The following is an 18664-nucleotide window of genomic DNA, read 5'->3' as shown; positions in this document are numbered from 1 at the left end:
GGAGGTTGGATGTCTCGCGCCAGCCAATCACATGTGGTTGACGTCGCTTTGTCAGCCACAATACTGTGTCTTGGCGCGTATTGGCTGGCTGATGCCTGGTTGTGACGTATTTGAGCCGTACAGAACCGTACCAGATGTAATATATATATTGCGGATAAATATTGTTCCGCTATCGACTTCGCTGAGTAAAGGCAGCTTATCCTTGACGTCGCGCGACCAAAAACCTCAAAGGGATAAACGATTCCCCAGAACCTTAACCTATAACCTTCGCGGAATCTCTTGAGAAGTGCACTAACCGCCACAGCGTCCAGATACTTTTTCGTAACCCTCCACTGCACGAACACGAGCATTCGATATCTCGGAATGCGGGCATATGGACCCCAGCATCTATGATAGCATGGTCATCCCCTCTGTTTCCCAAACGTTCCTAATTTCTTGACGCCTAGGACGATGGATATAAACCGGATGGCTGCCGGTCGGGACGGGAGGGCTGGTCCTTTGCCTGATATCATGAATGACCCTGCCTTTGCCACAAACACAGCGTCCAACAAACGAAGCGTGGACGAATATGACACTTGTCGAATATGTCGCGGCGAAGGCACCGAGGAGGAGCAGCTCTATTATCCGTGCAAATGTAGCGGGAGCATCAAATTCGTCCACCAAGACTGTCTGATGCAGTGGCTATCCCATTCGCAAAAGAAGTACTGCGAGCTTTGCAAGACGCCCTTCAGATTTACAAAACTTTACGATCCAAATATGCCGCAGGAGCTACCCGCGCCAGTCTTCCTCAAAGAACTCATTCTTCAGGGTGGCCGGTCATTACTTACATGGCTACGCTTCGTCCTGGTTGCTTTCGTATGGCTAGGGTGGCTCCCATGGTCCATGAGAGCTATCTGGCGAGGTCTGTTTTGGTTAGCTGATGGGCGTTGGCCAAACCCTGAATTCTACCACGCCTCGCGTGTGCCTCCAGCAAGCCGGGCCCTCGATCAGCTTGCCGCCCGCGGAACGTCTCCTGCCAACACACTCACATCAAACAACCTCTCTACGGGGTTAGGGCAACAGAATACGCCTACACTTCCACTCTTCATCTCACCATTTTCCGCCATGCTCAACTTTTCAGCTGGCGAGCCCTTGATATACACCATCATGAAGAAGCTTCTATGGGGCACCTGGGCAACAACGACTTCACCCGTATTCGAGGCCGTAGGCTCAAACTCGACGAATACAACAAGCGCGTCTATTCGACGGTTTCGCCAACCATCCTGGCTTTCAGACGTTTCCTTTTTAAACAACTTGACCCCGTACTCCACCCTGAATAATATTTTAATAGATACTTTCGAAGGACAGATAATTACCCTTTCTGTTGTTATTGCTTTTATTCTTGTATTTTTGATTAGAGAATGGGTGGTGCAGCAACAACCTGTGATCAATCTTGCTGAGGCAGATCGAGAAGCAGTTGCTCAGCTTGTTGTCGATGCTGTAGCGAATCACCCTGCTGGCCAGCAACGACCAGATCCTGTTGGGCATGCCCATAATGAGGCAGCCCATGACGAACCGAACGAAGAACTAAATCAAGAAGAAAACCAAGAAGTACATCCAGAAGAAAATCAAGATATACTTGGACACCGGGACACCGGATTTCCAGATTGGGGCCATCCTCAACCGATCGAGACGCCTCTATCATCGGTCCAACATCCTTATCGCACCACGGACAACTTTGAATCACATAGCCAACATTGGTCTTCAGAGGTTGAAAGCAATTCGAGCCACGTCCATGAAGAAGACAATATTCCCGAGCACCCCTCCACGACCCGCGAAGCCAATGACGAAATAGTGGCAAATTCTGACAGTCATGGCAATGCACAGTGGCCTGGTCTTGATGTGTTCAAAGACTTGTGGACGCGTGGTGGGAGAAATCCAACAGAAATATTAAAATTAATCGAGGAAGAAGGACGTCAAGAAGAGCTGGCCTGGGTAATTGCAGCAATGCAAAAATTAGAGCGTGTGGGTGAACAGGGATTCAAATTCGGCGAAGTGTCTGCAAGAGATGTGCAGGAAAACAACGAAGGGCTTGCTTCAGCCCCCAACGGTTCGATTGATGCGCCGATCGATCGTGATCACGACCTACGTCAGTCGTTTTCTGCGAGTGCTAAATCCATTGAAGAGAAGCCGTTCGAAAACCACGATGAACCTGAGCGGCCATTTCCCGTGAGGTTTGGAATTCCAACCACAAATTCTAATATACTTGCAGAATCCTTTTCACCCACCTTACCAAGCCTCGAGCCCTTTACTCTACCTGCATCCTTTGATTCCGAAGAGGCCGGGCCATCCAGATCTACTCATACAGTTGACCTATCATCCCATGCTCCCTTGAATAATATAGTAGATCACTCCTCTCTACAACAAGAAGCGGTTCAATACTCTTCAAGCCCCTCAACTACCACTGAACCGCCCGCTTCAGAACTTGACAGCAACGAGCATAATCCATTCCCAATTGCGGAAGTTGAGCCTTTGATATCTCCACCTCAGCAACCACCTCCTATAGAAGCAGTAGATCCTCTTCATGAAAATCTGCTTGATCGGGCCTCGAATTGGTTTTGGGGTGGGGTGCCCCTTCCTCAGCGAGGAGAAGGTGACGACCAAGCAGAAGAGGACGATGCCGGCCATGTCATTGATCAACCCGCGCAAGAGGTTCCATTCGATGCTGCACCAGACGGACATCGTCATTTTCATGACCCAATGGACCAACCTGGATTTGCTGATGGCCCACTTGCTCCAGTCGACCCCGACGATGTTGATGCTGTGGACGACGCTGATGATCTGGAAGGTATCTTGGAACTTATCGGTATGCAGGGTCCTATCGTCGGCTTACTACAAAATGGGGTGTTCAGCGCGTTGCTCGTATCATTCACAGTTGCTGTTGGGATTTGGCTGCCGTACCTATGGGGTAAAATCGCACTGGTTCTTTTAACGAATCCGATACGGCTGTTTATTGGCGTGCCAATTGCAATTGTGTCTCTCGTTGCTGACATCACCGTCGACACACTACTCGGCAGCTTGGGATATGTTGTATACTTGGCGAACGTTCTGCTCCGTTACATCCTCGTCACATTTGGACGATTCATCCCTTTTCTCACAAAATTTTCGGCAAGTAATGCTATTACAGCTGCTTCGCTATCTATGATCGACGGTAGCAGCCAGCGCCTTAAAGGTGTTCTCGGGGCATTCTTCACATTCCACGAATCGGACTTGCCCATGTTCTCCGTTTTATCTCACCAAGCCTTGAGGATCCACCAAGGGCGAGTCGCAACGGTTTTCAACTTTGTAATGAACGTTGGGAAGACAATTCTCTACGACGTCCCATTACTTCTCCTCGAACAGGATTCCTTGCAACGACTCATCACATCCATACTTCCTCTTGAACCTATGAAATTATTGAACGCAGCTGCTGTCGCTGTTGTGACCGTTGGAAAGTCTGCACTCTTCTTTTTGGAGAAAGAAAATTGGCCCAGCTTAAAGGTCGGTGGAGTCGAGCCAAAAGTTTCATTGTCATTGAACCATGAGTTGGCACAATGGGACACTAAGGATCGAATCATAGCAATTATAGTTGGGTATTGCTTTGCCTCGCTTCTTGGGGTGGTTTATCTCCAATTTTCTTCTCTGTTTTCCAGGCCACGTCAAGAGAATCGGGCAGAAGGGACGGTGGCTGATGTTTTGCAACAAGCTGGTGGAGTAATGAAGGTGATCATCATCATTGGTATCGAAATGATTGTGTTCCCACTATATTGTGGCATTCTGCTCGACATTGCCCTTCTTCCACTTTTCCGCGGTGCAACATTAGCTTCACGAACTGCATTCATGCTGGATTCGCCGTTCACCTCTCTATTCGTCCATTGGTTCATCGGGACTTGTTACATGTTCCATTTTGCCCTTTTCGTGTCCATGTGTCGAAAGATTATGCGGAATGGCGTCCTATGTGAGTACAGAGTATATCCCCTGGATATCTGAAATACCAACTTTGGACTAACAAAAATATGTGTTAGATTTCATCCGTGATCCCGACGATCCTACATTCCACCCCGTACGCGATGTTCTTGAGCGCAATATCACTACCCAGTTGCGTAAAATCGCTTTCAGCGCATTTGTGTACGGTGGTCTTGTTATCGTTTGCCTCGGCGGTGTTGTTTGGGGCTTATCCTTGACTTTCCGTGAAGTACTCCCGATACACTGGTCGTCCAATGAGCCCGTTTTGGAATTCCCGGTTGATCTACTTTTCTACAATTTTGTAATGCCGTTGGCGATTCGTTCTATCCGCCCATCAGATGGCTTGCATAAAATGTACGACTGGTGGTTTCATAAGTGTGCGCGCAAATTGAGGCTGACGCACTTCCTGTTTGGAGAACGGCGTCAGGACGAGGAAGGCCGACGGGCATATCCAACATGGCGTGACTGGATTTTCCGCAGTCGGGATACCCTGGAAGATGAAAGCAGTAGTAAATATTTTCTACGAGATGGCAAGTTTGTGCGAGCCCCAGGATCGGATCAGGTTCGAATTCCCAAGGGCAGGTCTGTTTTCTTGGAAGTTGACGAAAATAATGAGCGTATTGATGGCAACGAGGATCACGAGGATGGCCTTCATGGGAAGTCTAACAGTATGTTCGCTCACGTCTATGTCCCGCCAACGTTCAAGATCAGGATCGCGACATTTATTTTCATGATATGGGTTTTCGCTGCGGTAACTGGGCTTGGGTGCACCATAGTGCCTCTGGCCATCGGGCGACGGATGATTTCTTCACTCTTCCCTAGCCATGTTCCTGTGAACGACATCTATGCCTTTTCTGCTGGCATATATGTGGTAGGTGGAGCCTTCTATGCGCTCGTGTACTGTCGTCGCCACGGCCTACCGGCGCTCAATCAACGTCTGCAACCATACCTTGCGTCCCCGAGACAAGCATTCCCACACACATACAACATCCTTGTGAAACTCCTCAGTCTTCTGTATATTGGAGCGGCGTATGCTCTATTCCTCCCTTCCCTTTTCGCCTTAATTACCGAGCTCTACATTCTGATTCCTCTGCACACCTACATTGGCAGTGGCGAAGTCCACGTCATCCACTTCGTTCAAGACTGGACGCTCGGCGTGCTATACGTGCGCATGGCCGTCAGACTTATATTATGGTATCGCGGCTCTCGCCCAGCCAATGCCCTCAACGCCGTCCTACGCAACGGCTGGATGGATCCGGACATTCAACTGGCTACCCGCGCATTTATTGTTCCTGCTACATTGGTTGCCTGTGTTGCTGTGTTAGGGCCCTTGCCAATAGGAGCTGTTCTAAATTCCACGATCTTCCGCGATTCGCCGGCCATGGTGCACTCCGAAGTATACCGCTACTGTTTCCCTGCGACGTTAATGGGGGTGCTTCTCCTTTGGGCTCTACGCCTGGCTCGAAACCAAATCGCCATATGGAGGGCGAGTATTCGTGATGACGTGTATTTGATTGGAGAGCGACTTCATAACTTCGGAGAGAAGAGGGCCAAGGACGTTGGTGTAACGCGGCGGATGATTACTTCATGATACGACTGTGTTCCCTCTTCTAGCGGGTGAAGACTAATTGATTTTCTCTACAATAACCAAAAAATATGTTCCATTTGATGCCTATCCTTTCCTATACTATGTACATTACTCTTTTCTGTCTTCGTAAATAAGTCGATTCGCAGCGAGTTCAGCTGCGGAGGAAATATAACTCGTTTGCCTTGATAATTGTGCTGCCTTGGCTTGGCCGGAAAGATTTCCCACGTGATCATCTAGCGCTGGCTGCAATCTGCGGCTCTCTTATTGGCCACTGTTAGGCAGCAACTTTGCGGTTCATCGTACTTCATCCCAAAGACGTCGTCTCCCGATGGCTTGAGATGTCTTTGGATCGTTGGTTGAATCCTGCTCTTGGAAGCGTACATATCTGAATGCCTACCATACCGATTAATGATTAATAGTGAGAAATTTGACCGCGATCAATTATCTCCATTCATTTCTAATTAAGCGTCCCCATCGCATCCATGTCTGTCCTTAGACATGGCGGCGCCTTCTTCCAAAGGCGGCTTACAAAGCTGTACACGGATACCAAGTCCTCCTGTGAAAGCGTCTCCAGCGCATCCAAGGCCAATGATGATCCGGAGCTCGTTGCGTTGAATCGAAATTTCCGGACTCAGAAAGATAGACTGTTGGCGTGGGGCCTGGACTGGAGCGATGCGAGCGCCGCCCAACCAAATGATATCGACGAAGCGCTGAGCGAGGCTGGCTTTTCTGACGTTGTCGCGAGTGTGATGTCTTCCATCCAAGAGCTCCTCAATGAGGCGGAGAGGCTCCAGCAACCTGATGGTGTCAAGTCGCCTGATGGATTGGTCCAGGTTAGCGCTGTCAAGGCGACATACACCGCTGAAGAGATAGCAAGGTCCAAGGAGCTGTTGGAGGAATTGACCCAGCATATCGAGACGCTATATGATCTCTCACGATCGCGGAGGAATATGAGCATGAGCATGAGTATGAATTCGGGTTCGCAGGCAGGGACGAAAAGTCAGGGCCAAGTCCAAGGTCAAGGTCGTCCATTGCTTCCTAAATCTTCGAAATCTTCAAAAGAGTCGTTCTATTCGCTTCGCACTGAACCCTGTCAATCGATGGATAAGAAGCCGCTATCATCAAAGAAAAAGTCCTTATCAGAACCTCAGCCAGGAAAGTCGGGTTTCGCAAAAAGCCACCACTTTTCTGGGGCGACTGATGAGATTGCCGAAGACTTCCAGAAGACTTTCCCGGAGTCATTTCTCCCAACTAAACAGTTTTATATCGAAAAATCTGCCCTTCATCTCTCGCGTGGCGGGATTTCCCACGCTTCCAATCCGCCCCCGTACGAAGCGGTCGCGGAATCTGCGAACTCCAGAGTGATTGGGCATTTAGATACCCATGCGATGCCTCGTTCCCTGGCAGTCCATATTCAGAGCCCAATCGTACCAGTTCTAGTAGAATTTTCTCCGATAATGTTGGAGATGCGGAATTCTCTCCAGTTTCCCCGGAGAGAGCGGCTTATTCAATTATTCGACACCCTACAACGTCTGGTCGAGAACTCGAGGGTATCCCATCTTGGATTACTAAAATTCATTGGCTATTTTATTGACATGACGTATTCTCGCTACGCGTTTGTTTATCAGATCCCTCTCGAGATGTTCCCATTACTACGACATCCCTCCGATGTACTGAGAGACGTTAAACCTCGACCTCTTGTCTCGCTATTCCATTCCGGAGATGGCCGACCAGATTGCCCAATTCCGAATCTTGAAAGTCGATTTCGCCTAGCATATCACTTGGTTCTGGCGGTCCTTCATCTCAGGAGTCAGAATGTCGTACACGGAAATATAAATAGCAACAATATTTTGGTATTCCCAGATTTCCAGGTTCCCAATGAAGGCGTCCTAGATGACTCAAGCTCAGAGTTCAGCCACCCATACCTCACTTCTCTTTCTCAATTCGATGGCGAAGATAAGAATGCAGTTCCTGAGCCTTTATCAGCCAGCATGTACCGCCATCCTGACGACCGTCGAGTCATCACAGATAACTCGTCTTGGTCATACGATCTATACAGCCTAGGTCTAGTGTTGCTCGAAATTGGCTTGTGGACTCCACTCAGTAAACTCTGGAAGATGAAATATAACAATTCGATGTTCAAATCGCGAATCGAAAACGTTTACGTCAAACGGCTGGCACCCAAGTGTGGAAACTCCTATCTGCAGATAGTCCAACTTTGCCTCGATGCGCCCAATTTCCACCTTTCTACCGAACCAATGATAGATCTAGGACTGAGAATCCGACAAACCTACCATTATCCATGGCATGACCCAAGTACATCGGATGAGTGGAACGCGTTCTCCAAAAATTTTGTGTACACAATTGGGAAAGTTAGTTGGCGCTGTGCTTGCCTAGATGTCTTCAATCCTCCACCTGCTTTGGATCTGGATGAGTCGCTTCCTCCACCTCTCGTTATTGAGCCAACGAGTTCGTCCATCCAAGAAGTTAGCCCTTACAATATAGGCCGTCAACCAGATGTAACCATGCCAATCGATATGGCGGATGATGGAACTACTTACGGTGAATCAAATGGATTACAGGAGAAAAGCGACGTTAATGAGAAGAAAGTACGGAAACGGACGTTGAAGAAGTGGTCCAATGTCGAAATACCCGACGAGGACTTGCGGAAATGGAACATGACGCTCATGCCGAAACTTAGCAAACTTCTTCAGAAGATCTTAAAGGACTCTCCTGAATCCTGCAGTGCGTCTTTAATGGTGGCTGGGGAAACTGCAGAGACAGCAAAGACCACAATATGTGTCTCGTGTACCAGTATCCGCAGGGTTCGAGTTGCTCTCAAGAAGTACTTCGATTACGATCGAGAAAACTGGGATCTCATTGTGATTCGGGGCGATGTTACCCGCTCAAAAGTCCCTCGCCGCAAACGTAGAAAGCCGAAAACGAATAATCATCCTGTCATCGACGCTGCCCAGGTTGATCTGAACCCACACTATCAACCGAAGCCTCTCTGTGGAGCATCAATAGGAGCATTTCGGCTCGATGAACATTTACCGCCGGTTTCCTATGGAGGAGCGATCCTGGTCGATGGAATGCCTTACGGAATGACAGTACACCACATGCTTGACGCTCCCTGCGATGATGAGGAAGACGACTCGGGCCAGGACCTTCCTCCTCGCTCGGCAGGCAATTGGACTCCGGGAGGTGACACATTTGACCAGGATTTTGCATATTCGTGGCATGATGAGGACCCACCAGAAGCCTTGTATCCATTTGAGATCTCCGATGATGAAGAAGACGCAGATGACGGGTCTATAGCACCAAGTATTGACGAGGCATATGATGATTACTGGCTCTCAGACGGTTATTCCACTGACGATGGGGATGACGACGATGACGACGATGATTATGATGCGGCCTCCATTGGAGATACGGCTGGAGTTGATCCGGGAGAGGAGCCTCGAATAATCGTCACACAGCCAGCGATCGATGACGTGGAAGACGGATTTTTTCCCACAGTGGAGGATCGTGATGATGAACATCTTGCCTCCCACTCCCTTGGATACGTCCACGCCTCTTCCGGAGTCAGGAGGTGGAAACGCGGTGGGATAAAGCATGAAGTGGACTGGGCGCTTATCAAGATCGACGAGAACCGGATGGATATCAATAACACGATACTTGCCGATGTTGGCATGCCAGAAGTTCACGGCTCCGCTTCTCGCTCTAGCAGTCGTGAAGTTCACATGCAACAAGGCTCCACAATGCACTTTGCTACTCTTGACAAAGTAGCCAAGATCGAAGATCTCGCTGGTCTACATGTCCAATGCTGTGGCAGGACAAGCGGCTTGCAAAGCGGCCGTATTTCCAAAGCACTGACTCTGGTGAAAATGCATGGTCGCCAATCATTCTCCAGCAGTTTCAGTGTCGATGGGAATTTTGGAGGTAATGGCTCTCCTCGCTCCATCTCTAACTTCAATCCCCTCTTCCCACACCGCCTAGTAAAAAATAAATTAATAAAAACAAAAGAAAATAAAAGAAAACAAATCATACTAACGTGCTCGCTTCTAGTTCCTGGTGACTCCGGAGCCTGGGTCTTCGATAAATCCACAGGCCAGGTATGCGGCCATGTCCTCGCATGGTCCGAAAAGAGCCGCACAGCCTACATAGCCCCGATGGAGATTCTCCTTGAGGACATTGCACGTACCCTAGGCGCTACCAGCGTCACGCTTCCCGGTAGCGAAGAGGAACTAGTATGGAGCCACAGCACCATCCCCTCGGGCGCAGGTGCCGCGTCCTTTAGCGATCGTCGCCCAACAGCAGCGGCAACGGCAACGGCACAAGGTTGGAAAATGGCCCGCCACGAAATGGACCAGCTTCCGGTTGAGTTGGGCCGATTAAGCATTGATAGGGATGAGCAGGGACGAGGTCGTGGTGGCGGTGTGAAAGGGTTAAGAGATGTTTCTGCGTCGCCGTACCGAGTTGTTGTGCCGTTTATGCGTCATCCGTATACGATGGAGAGACAGCTAGCGTGATTCGTTTAGTCCTCTTTTCAGGGGCCACTCATTTCTTGCACTTGCCATTTTTTATTTGTTTATTTATTTTTATTTTTTGGGGGAAATTTCCTTTATCACATTTATGATACCCCCCCCCCTTCCATATATATTCGTATCTGTCATTATTTGTCATTTACTAGCTATCGTTCCCGTTGAGCCTCTACAACTCCCTTCGCTAATACTCATGCATTGCATACCAAACATTGTTTAAGTATGTCTGTGCTTCGGCATTTTCTCTCTCTGGAAAATACTTTCGTGCTTGCGTAACATTTTTTGTTCCATTCAAGTATGCTTGCAAATATTTCCAGTTCATGTACATGTACTTAACTGTTATACTTCTATTTACGACAGTAGGCATAATAGGCACATGTATCTTCTTAGTAGTGCATCGGAAACTTTCTCTCCTTTAGCTTAAGATTTGAAGTTATCGATCAGATTCGAGGGTATATAGGACCTCGAAGTAATTAAGGAACAGAAATATATGTAGAGATTATCGACTTGTGATCTATGTAACAGCGCTAACTACATAATGCGAACTGTGACAAAAGAGGCAAAAAAAAAAACGAAGAAAAGAAACGAAAAGAAAAATACTAGAGAAGCGTCCAAGTCCAATCACCAGAAAATACACAAAAAAGGGGGGGGTTGAGAATGAAAATTCTACGGGACAATAACTGATTTATATGTATATGGAACGGCTTGCAAAACCAAGAAAGCAAACGAATAATAAAAAGAAAAACAAATAAGGGGAGCAAATCAAATCATGACAAAAAAAAAAAACACAAAACACAAAGCAAGATGGATATGATGAGAGAAACCCATTCCCCCATCTATCAAAGGAAATGGAAATCAAAACACACATGCACACACACCCACTCTCGAATGCAGTTTGACTTCTTCACACCCAACCAGCCACGCTCATTACCTCTCTTAGCCTAAGACCTCAAATATGTCAACACAGCCTCCCTCTCCTCCACGGGAAGCATACTCAACACCTGCTGCACGCCCTTGAGCCCACCATCCTTATTCCCCATAAGCAACTGCGCAACTTCCACCGCGGTGCTCTCCGTCCTCATCTCCTCAACCTTCTCCAGCACCTTCCGCTTGTTCTCTTCATACCAGAGCGCAACCTTGCGGTCATTGGTATCAAACTCCCGGTCTAACATCCCGGTCCACGATTTCAGCGTATTGAGATTGATCTCGCGGGCGGTTGGTGGAGCGGGCCGAGGGGATGCCGAGACGCCGGTGGTTGTGATTGCGCCGTTGCGCATGCCGGTAGATGGGGCAGCGGCCGCTAGGCGTTTAAGGATGAGTTCTTCGCTAAGACGGCGGCGCAGGCGCCAGTAAAAGAACCGCCTGGCGTTCCTCCACTGGAGAGGTTTGCGGATGGTTCCCTTCGCCTCCATGCGGCCAGCGCGATCGTGGAGATCGGCAAATTGCAGAGCGATTTGCATGTAGACTGGGAGAAGCTGTTCTTCCCTTGCGGTCATTTTTGCTTTGATCTTGGAAAGCTGGTCGTCGGGTAGGGATTTGTCGCTGAGGGCCTTTCTGAGTTCGCCGTATTCAGGGTCCAAACGGGCCATGGTATCCAGCTGTTTATCGCGGCGGTACTTGATGTTGACAATGCCTTCAGGCTCAAGGACACCACCACGAGACTCCTCATCGGCATACATCTCCATCTGCTCTGGATTGATCGTAGGGTCAATCACAACCTATTGCGAAATATTAACACGAGATTAACAAAAAATAAGAAAACAAACTAGGAAAATTTAACTTACCCACGAACCACCACGCAATTCCCCAAATGGCGGAATGTAAACGAAAATGGGCTGTTCATATTTGACAAGGGCATCGACGATGTAGGAACCATACTTGAGAACCTCATTGTACATGTCGCGCTGGCCACCAGAGAAGCCTCGCCAGTTAGCAAGGATCATGACAGGAAGCTGTTCGCCAAAGTTGAAATCCCTGAGAGCCTGTGCGGTTTTGAAAGCCGAATTCGGATACCAGACTCCACCAGCCTCTGTGGAAATCAGTTCCATCGAGTCTGGATTCGCAGGATCAGCCGGTGTGACGGTGTCGACGGATCGTGTCTCGACTGCGATAACACCCATGGGGATACCACCGAGCCTGGCACGTCCAACAACCACAGTCCTGGCCCACCCCCCGAGCGCTTCCTGGAAGGAATCCTTGTCGAACATGCCAGGTAAGAAACCCTCATCATCCTGCTTACCAGCGATAAGCCATCTGACATCGTAAGTTTGCTTCGCTGGAGGATAATACCCGATATCCCGATCCCACGTGTCTGAATATGATCTGATTGGGACAGGAGAATTCTTCTTGTCGGGGATGAACGACATCCATTGGACAATCTTTTGTATGCCTTCAAAGTCATCGTTGGCCGTCATATGAGAAACGCCGTTCTTGTACATGATTTGCGTTCCACCCAGCTGCAAATTAGACGTATACACTTCTCGTCCAAGGAGTTTGTTAATGGCAGGAGCTCCAGTCAGGATGATTGGCTGTCCCTCAACTTGAATCGCTCTTTGGCCCAGACGAACGAGGTAAGCGCCAATTCCAACAGAACGGCAGGTCACAAGAGTAATAGTGAAGATGTCCTCGTAAGCTTTAGAGGTGGCGCCGGCGATGAGACCAGAGCCTCTTAGACATTCGACACCAAGGCCATCTTCAGCACCGATGATAGTAGTGATCATATGTCGTTCTTCGCCATTTTCTATAACTGGCTCCGTTATGACATCCTTTGTCTTCCTCGCGTCTAATCTCTTCTTCACCTCCGGCGTCAAATAGAGGTATTTGAAGCCAGCCTCTGGCCGCTCAGGATCATTCCATGCAACTGAGAAATGACGCATGAGCTCCTCTGCCATTCCAATGCGGGCACCAGAGTTAGCAGAAAGATAGATCCGCGGAATCCCCAGCTTCCTCGCAAGTTCCGTACACTTGTGGAAGAATTTATCTTCTTGCGGCCCGAAAGATCCAATGTGGAAGGTGATATCGTTCGCGATGATGATGAAGCGCCTACCACGTGGGTACTCAGGGGTTTTGGCAGTGATCATCCAACCAACCATTCCATGTGTGTTGGTTCCGGGCTCGCGAACTACTTCGATCAAGTTATCAGTATCGTCGAGCACGAGTTCAGCGTAGTCGATGCACTCGCCCACGGCAGGTCGTTTGTCGGCAAGTGGGGAGTGCTCCTCAACGGCCTTGCTCCAGCAGTTCTGGAAAGCCTGTCTGAAAAGCTCAGGGAAGTCATATACATATTGGGTACCCATCAAGTGAGCCTTATATCGCTTCGGCTGCAGCCATTCCTTTGTGGGGTAGGGCGTCGATACGGGACGAAGATGCATAGACCCAATCTTCGTTGTGCCGCCGATGCTATGGAATATCCATTCTCCTTTTTCGGATTTCCGTTCAGCGTACATTTCAACCTGGATAATGTATCCCGAGGTGTTGTTGATTACGACGCGGAGGGGATAGGCCATGCCAGTCGTGGGCTCCGTGCAAAGGATGCGAATTTCGGCCCCGGTCACGCGAAGACGCCAGAGCCGTCGCCCAAACCGTTCCAGGAAGCCTGCCAGTGCCCTTTCAACGTCAGCGGGTTCAAGCGGGAAAACGGGCGTAAAGTTGATGAAGATATGGTTCAAGTCGGAGTTATTGTTGCCAATAATTTCGAGCGCGTCGAGGATGTCATTCATCAGGTTGTCAGCTTCAGATATAAGATATTCTGCCGTGGGTATGTCATCCCGCAGACGCCCAGGTCGAACCACAGCACGCGTGAAATATCGTTTATCGACGGCCTTGTCGCTCTCTGGCCCTTTCCCAATTGCCTCGTAAACGTGAATATTTCTATTTTCCGTAAATACAGGCTTGATTTTGAACTTGGAAAGCCTTCCCAATTCAAGCTGGAATGCAAGCGCGGGTTCGCTGTGGCGGATACTCTCATCTTCGTCGTAAGTAGGGCCCCTAAAAGTGAAGTAACCGGGGTATGTTCCATCCTTATGACCACAAATAAAGGTAAGCCTCCTCACTCGGCGAGCGAGAAGCTCTTCCTTCAGTTCAGAGACAAGCTTGGTGATGCGGGTGACCATCTCTGTGTCATCCAAATCCTCGATATCGCGAATTGCAACATTGCAGACTCCAGTGAGTTCGTCGGCATTTTCAGGACGAGGTGTTGGTTTCCGCAACGCTGCCAGGTTGTTGCCAAGAGACTTCGCGTTGTTCTTCTGAGGCTCTGAGCGAGGGAAAATCTCTAGCGCCCTGGGCAGCATTTCCTCGGCATCATCAAGATAATTGACAGGAATAATGACTCCTTTCCTGGTTGGTTCATTGACTCCCTTGTTGACCAAGTAAGACATGTCGCTAATGGAGCCAATCTTCTTGAATGGATTGCTTTCCGTCGTGGGAGTGGAGGGCGTGGAGGGATGGGTCGAAGCGCTTACCATGCCAAACTCAGAGTGACCAGTTTTTCCGAGTATGAAATCCCAAGATATAAAGAACGGGCTCTCGTGCTTGTTGTGATATTCGATCCCCTTCAACGAGTAGGCTCGGTAAGCCCGGCGGATATACACCTCGAGCGCTGCCAGCGATACCCATTGATCCTGATGTCCAAAGAAAAGAGGGAGAACATCGAAGACAGTGTACTTGGAATCGACAACTTCCTTCAATACGCTTAGGTCAGGTTCTCTGTGGTCCCAGCCCGTCTCTCCGTATTTGGATTCCACCACCGAAGAGCGCAAGATATGCTCCATCTGAGCAACCCTCTCTTCAAGGGATGGCAATGCGCACTGGATAAGAACCTCACGGGCCTTCAAAGCCACTTTGGAAGTGGCTCGTGATTCCAGCTCTGCAAGCTTTTTCAAGATGGGCTTGAGGTACTTCCCGACATTACCCGCATTCGGTTTGTTTGGACGATACATATCTAAAATGGCGAGAAGCAAGTTATTCTTCGCTCCGACTCTGCTGTGAGATAGGACAGTTTGGATGACTCCGTCGATGTCATCCTTGTTTTCTTCTCTCAGTTTAAGAATCACATCCTCGTCTCGCATATTTCTTCCCGTGAAAAGATGTTCCACTTCCCAATACTGCTGAAGAATACCAATGAAAACCTTATATTCATGGACCTTAAGTCCATCACTGTATCGTCGAATGACATCTACGAGTGGCAGGAGACTCGTTTGGAGAATATCAGCATCGCCAGGACTCACATTCTCCTCAATGAAGCGGGTAAGGGTCTTCATCAATTGATTGGCTGGGAACTCCGCCTTTCGGGACTTGGCTCGATCAACGACCTGTGTGAGGAGGGAATCAAGTTTCTGTGGCATGCGTGAATGCAAAGCAGAAACTTGTGCGTTCCATTCTCCATACGGTAGTTCGGGATTTCTCAGGACCTCGACCAATTCTTTCAAGGTGGCCCCCATGATGACTTGGTTATCGAACCCACGAAGAATATCAATCAAGATGCTGTGGAGGAGGCCGAAACGCTGAGGGGGCTTGACGCCGACAACTTGTGGAGGACCTAGCTCTGGCAGCTGCCCAAGGAAAGGTTGAGCATGCTTCACTCTGGATGGATCATCCAACGCGAGAATACCCAAAATATCCCCAGCCTCGAGTGTAGATCCAGGCTGCTTGATGAGTTGCACAATGCCATCCTCCTGCGCGATGAGGGGCATATACATTTTCATGACTTCAACTTCAGCGAACGGTTGCCCGGCTCGGACATGTTCGCCGTTTTCCACTGTGTACTTCACAAGCTTTCCTGGACTAGGAGTGCGAAGTTGTGTGGGGTCATTTTCTTCCTCAAGCAAACATGTTTTCCCGTCGACACTCAAGCGTGTCGCAGCAGCCTCCTCCTTCCAGTAAACATTATGGCTTCGTCCGTTCAAAAGTACGAGCAGTCCACCATCGGCTAGAGCCCGAACGCCAACAGAACATTTTGATCCATTAATGAACAGATGATAGTTATCGTCGCTTGATCTGGTGGCAGTGAATTTGTATCGGTATCCTTCGTAAATAAAATCGATGGGGAAAACAGTTTTCAGGACGTCTTTTGAAGGTACTTGACCCTTTTCAATACCTCTCCGATACTCCGCAACACACGACTCACTCGCGAGATGAGCCCTGGTGACAGCTCCACAGATAACAGCGACCATTGGATCAGGGCGCTCAGCTGTAAGTTTATTGGAAATCAACTGGTCCAACCAACCGGTAGTGATAGTGTTCTCCTCGAATGCAGGTGTCTCCAAAAGTTTGATGAGATACTCAACAGTTGTCCGGAAATCACCGCGAATGCTCAATTCCTTCAATGCGACGACCATGTGCTTGCGTGACGCGGAACGATTTTCGCCGTATGCAAAGATATGGCCGAATTGAGAATCAGAGAAACTATGGATCCCACCAGAGGTACCAACAGAGAAATAACCCCAAACATTTGAACTACTCCGGAAGTTGAGCTCGTGCATTGTTCCGCTGGAGGGTTTGAAACCTTCACCGGGGTCCTCGGACGTGATACGACAAGCAGTGGTGTGACCCTTGGGCTTTGGTCGGCGTTGGGTTTTCGTGCTTTCTTCATTGGTGAAATGGAAATCAATCTCGGAGCTGGTATTAGGATCAACGCCATAGAGGAGACGAATATCACGAATGCGATGTAAGGGGATTCCCATTGCAATCTGAAGTTGCGCAGCCGGAAGATTCACTCCAGAAACCATCTCGGTTGTGGGATGCTCAACCTGTAGACGGGGATTTAGTTCCAGGAAGTAAAATTTATCTTCTGCATGGGAGTAGAGATATTCGACTGTTCCTGCGGAAACGTAGCCAACCAACTTCCCGAGCCTCACAGCGGCTCGCTCCATTGCTTGAAAGGTTTCTGGCTTCGCGATGGTGACGGGAGCCTCCTCGATAATTTTCTGATGTCGTCGTTGTACCGAACAATCCCGTCCGAAGAGGGAAATGTTGTTACCATATTGATCTGCTAGTAACTGAACCTCCAAATGTCTCGCATTGCCTGCGAGTTTCATGATAAAAATCGGCGATCCAGGAATCTCGCTGGCGGCGGCATTATACATATTGACGAAATCCTCTTCTCTCTCGACTTTCCGAATACCTTTCCCACCACCTCCTTCCGAGGCCTTGACCATGACTGGGAAGCCAATAGCCCGAGCTTTCTCCAGGCCTTCTTGCGGAGAGTGCGTACATCCTTTGTCATAAATGTGAGGTTCAACCGTTACAATCCCCTCTTCATCGACTGTGACCTCCTCCACGCCTTCTCCAGACCAAGGTATGCAGGGAACCCCTGCATGTTGGGCAACAATCGTCGAAGAAATTTTATCTCCAAGAGATCGCATTGCAGAACCAGGGGGACCGATGAAAATAATCTTTTTCGGAGACGCCGCTAGCGACTCAGGAAGCTTTGGGTTTTCCGAAGCGTGGCCCCTGGTGGAATATTAGCGCGCTTGTTCCTCCCCCTCGAAGATTCAAAAAATTATCCACGAAAGAATATCCTCACCATCCGGCCCAAACTGCATGGACACCCATTCGCTCTGCAATATCCACAATGAGTTCAACATTGGCATAATTGTTGTTATTCGTGCCTCCCGGAACCTAGGCAATGAAAATTAGTTTCATACTCTCATTCAGCTCCGTTATTTCGTTTCCAAAACTCAATCATCTCTATTTTTTTTTTTTTTTTTGTTATAAACGGCACTTGAATGCTCCCGTACCTCGACATATTGGTCAGCCATTCGAATATAGTCTGCATTAGCCCTTAAATCCTCTGGAGTGGCCATCACGGTAAATTGAATCGCCCTTTCATCACCAAAAGTATTGTAGGCCCATTTTCGCACATCGCGAATTTCCTTGACGGCAGCAATCCCGTTGTTCGCAATGAGCACCTAAAAAGTAAAAAGTAAAACAATACCAATCCAAGTAGTCAGTACACGCCCTCACCATTTCCCAAGTTTTGAGATAGAATGCGCCAAAAAATACTTGCTTTGCGCTGAAGAGGGGGGAGGGGGGGCGCAATCATAAAACAAAGGCAAGACGGAGGAGGGTAGAAGTAACATTCAACGTACCGAAGTAATAACTGAATGGCCATCGTTCTTCGCAACGAAATCCTTCACTTTCCCAGGTGGGGCCAGGTCGAGACGACTGCCTCCGATAAAGTGTGACGGGAGGTTATGTTTGGCGGCGAATGCGCTCCCGAAGCCATTGACACTAGATGCTTCCTTTGCAACCCCCATGGTGACGGTGTGAACTATATTATTTTCCAACGGTTCATGAAAAGGGCAGAACACGCGATAGAGGTCTTCGTGCTTCTTCGAGGCGGCTGGGCAAACAACGAACAGGATCGGTTGGGGTTTAGTTGTTGTCAGTCCCTGTTAAGCTGGCACTGTGTTCTTCTTCTCTTGGAGTGGTGGTCGAAGGGGAAAGGAGTTTATTAAAGACGAGGATATATTGGAGAATAGAAGAAGAAATCCAACAGGGCCTAGCAATTCAATGCCTGATCCTTTCCGGTGCGCATTGATAGGGA

The 18664-nt window shown here is 48.8% G+C and overlaps 3 protein-coding genes across 3 annotated transcripts; 2 read left to right on the top strand and 1 right to left on the bottom strand.

Moving 5' to 3' along the window:
• Positions 1-465: 465 nt before the first annotated feature.
• On the top strand, positions 466-5757 carry HCBG_04556 (RING finger domain-containing protein; the record flags this gene model as incomplete). Its single annotated transcript, XM_045431605.1, has 2 exons — positions 466-3976; positions 4044-5757. 2 exons carry the CDS (start codon positions 466-468, stop codon positions 5573-5575), a joined length of 5043 nt encoding a protein of 1680 aa, XP_045288158.1.
• A 297-nt stretch (positions 5758-6054) lies between these two features.
• Positions 6055-10511, top strand: HCBG_04555 (uncharacterized protein; the record flags this gene model as incomplete). Its single annotated transcript, XM_045431604.1, has 2 exons — positions 6055-9514; positions 9641-10511. 2 exons carry the CDS (start codon positions 6055-6057, stop codon positions 10102-10104), a joined length of 3924 nt encoding a protein of 1307 aa, XP_045288157.1.
• Positions 10512-11057: 546 nt separating this feature from the next.
• On the bottom strand, positions 11058-18374 carry HCBG_04554 (acetyl-CoA carboxylase; the record flags this gene model as incomplete). Its single annotated transcript, XM_045431603.1, has 5 exons — positions 11058-11834; positions 11901-17568; positions 17642-17736; positions 17856-18026; positions 18207-18374. 5 exons carry the CDS (start codon positions 18372-18374, stop codon positions 11058-11060), a joined length of 6879 nt encoding a protein of 2292 aa, XP_045288156.1.
• Between the last annotated feature and the right edge of the window lie 290 nt (positions 18375-18664).

Source organism: Histoplasma capsulatum, assembly GCF_000150115.1.
Source record: "Histoplasma capsulatum G186AR genomic scaffold supercont2.5, whole genome shotgun sequence".
NCBI lineage: Eukaryota > Fungi > Ascomycota > Eurotiomycetes > Onygenales > Ajellomycetaceae > Histoplasma > Histoplasma capsulatum.
Note: the sequence above shows the minus strand (reverse complement) of the source record. Positions and strands in the feature narration are given on the sequence as shown.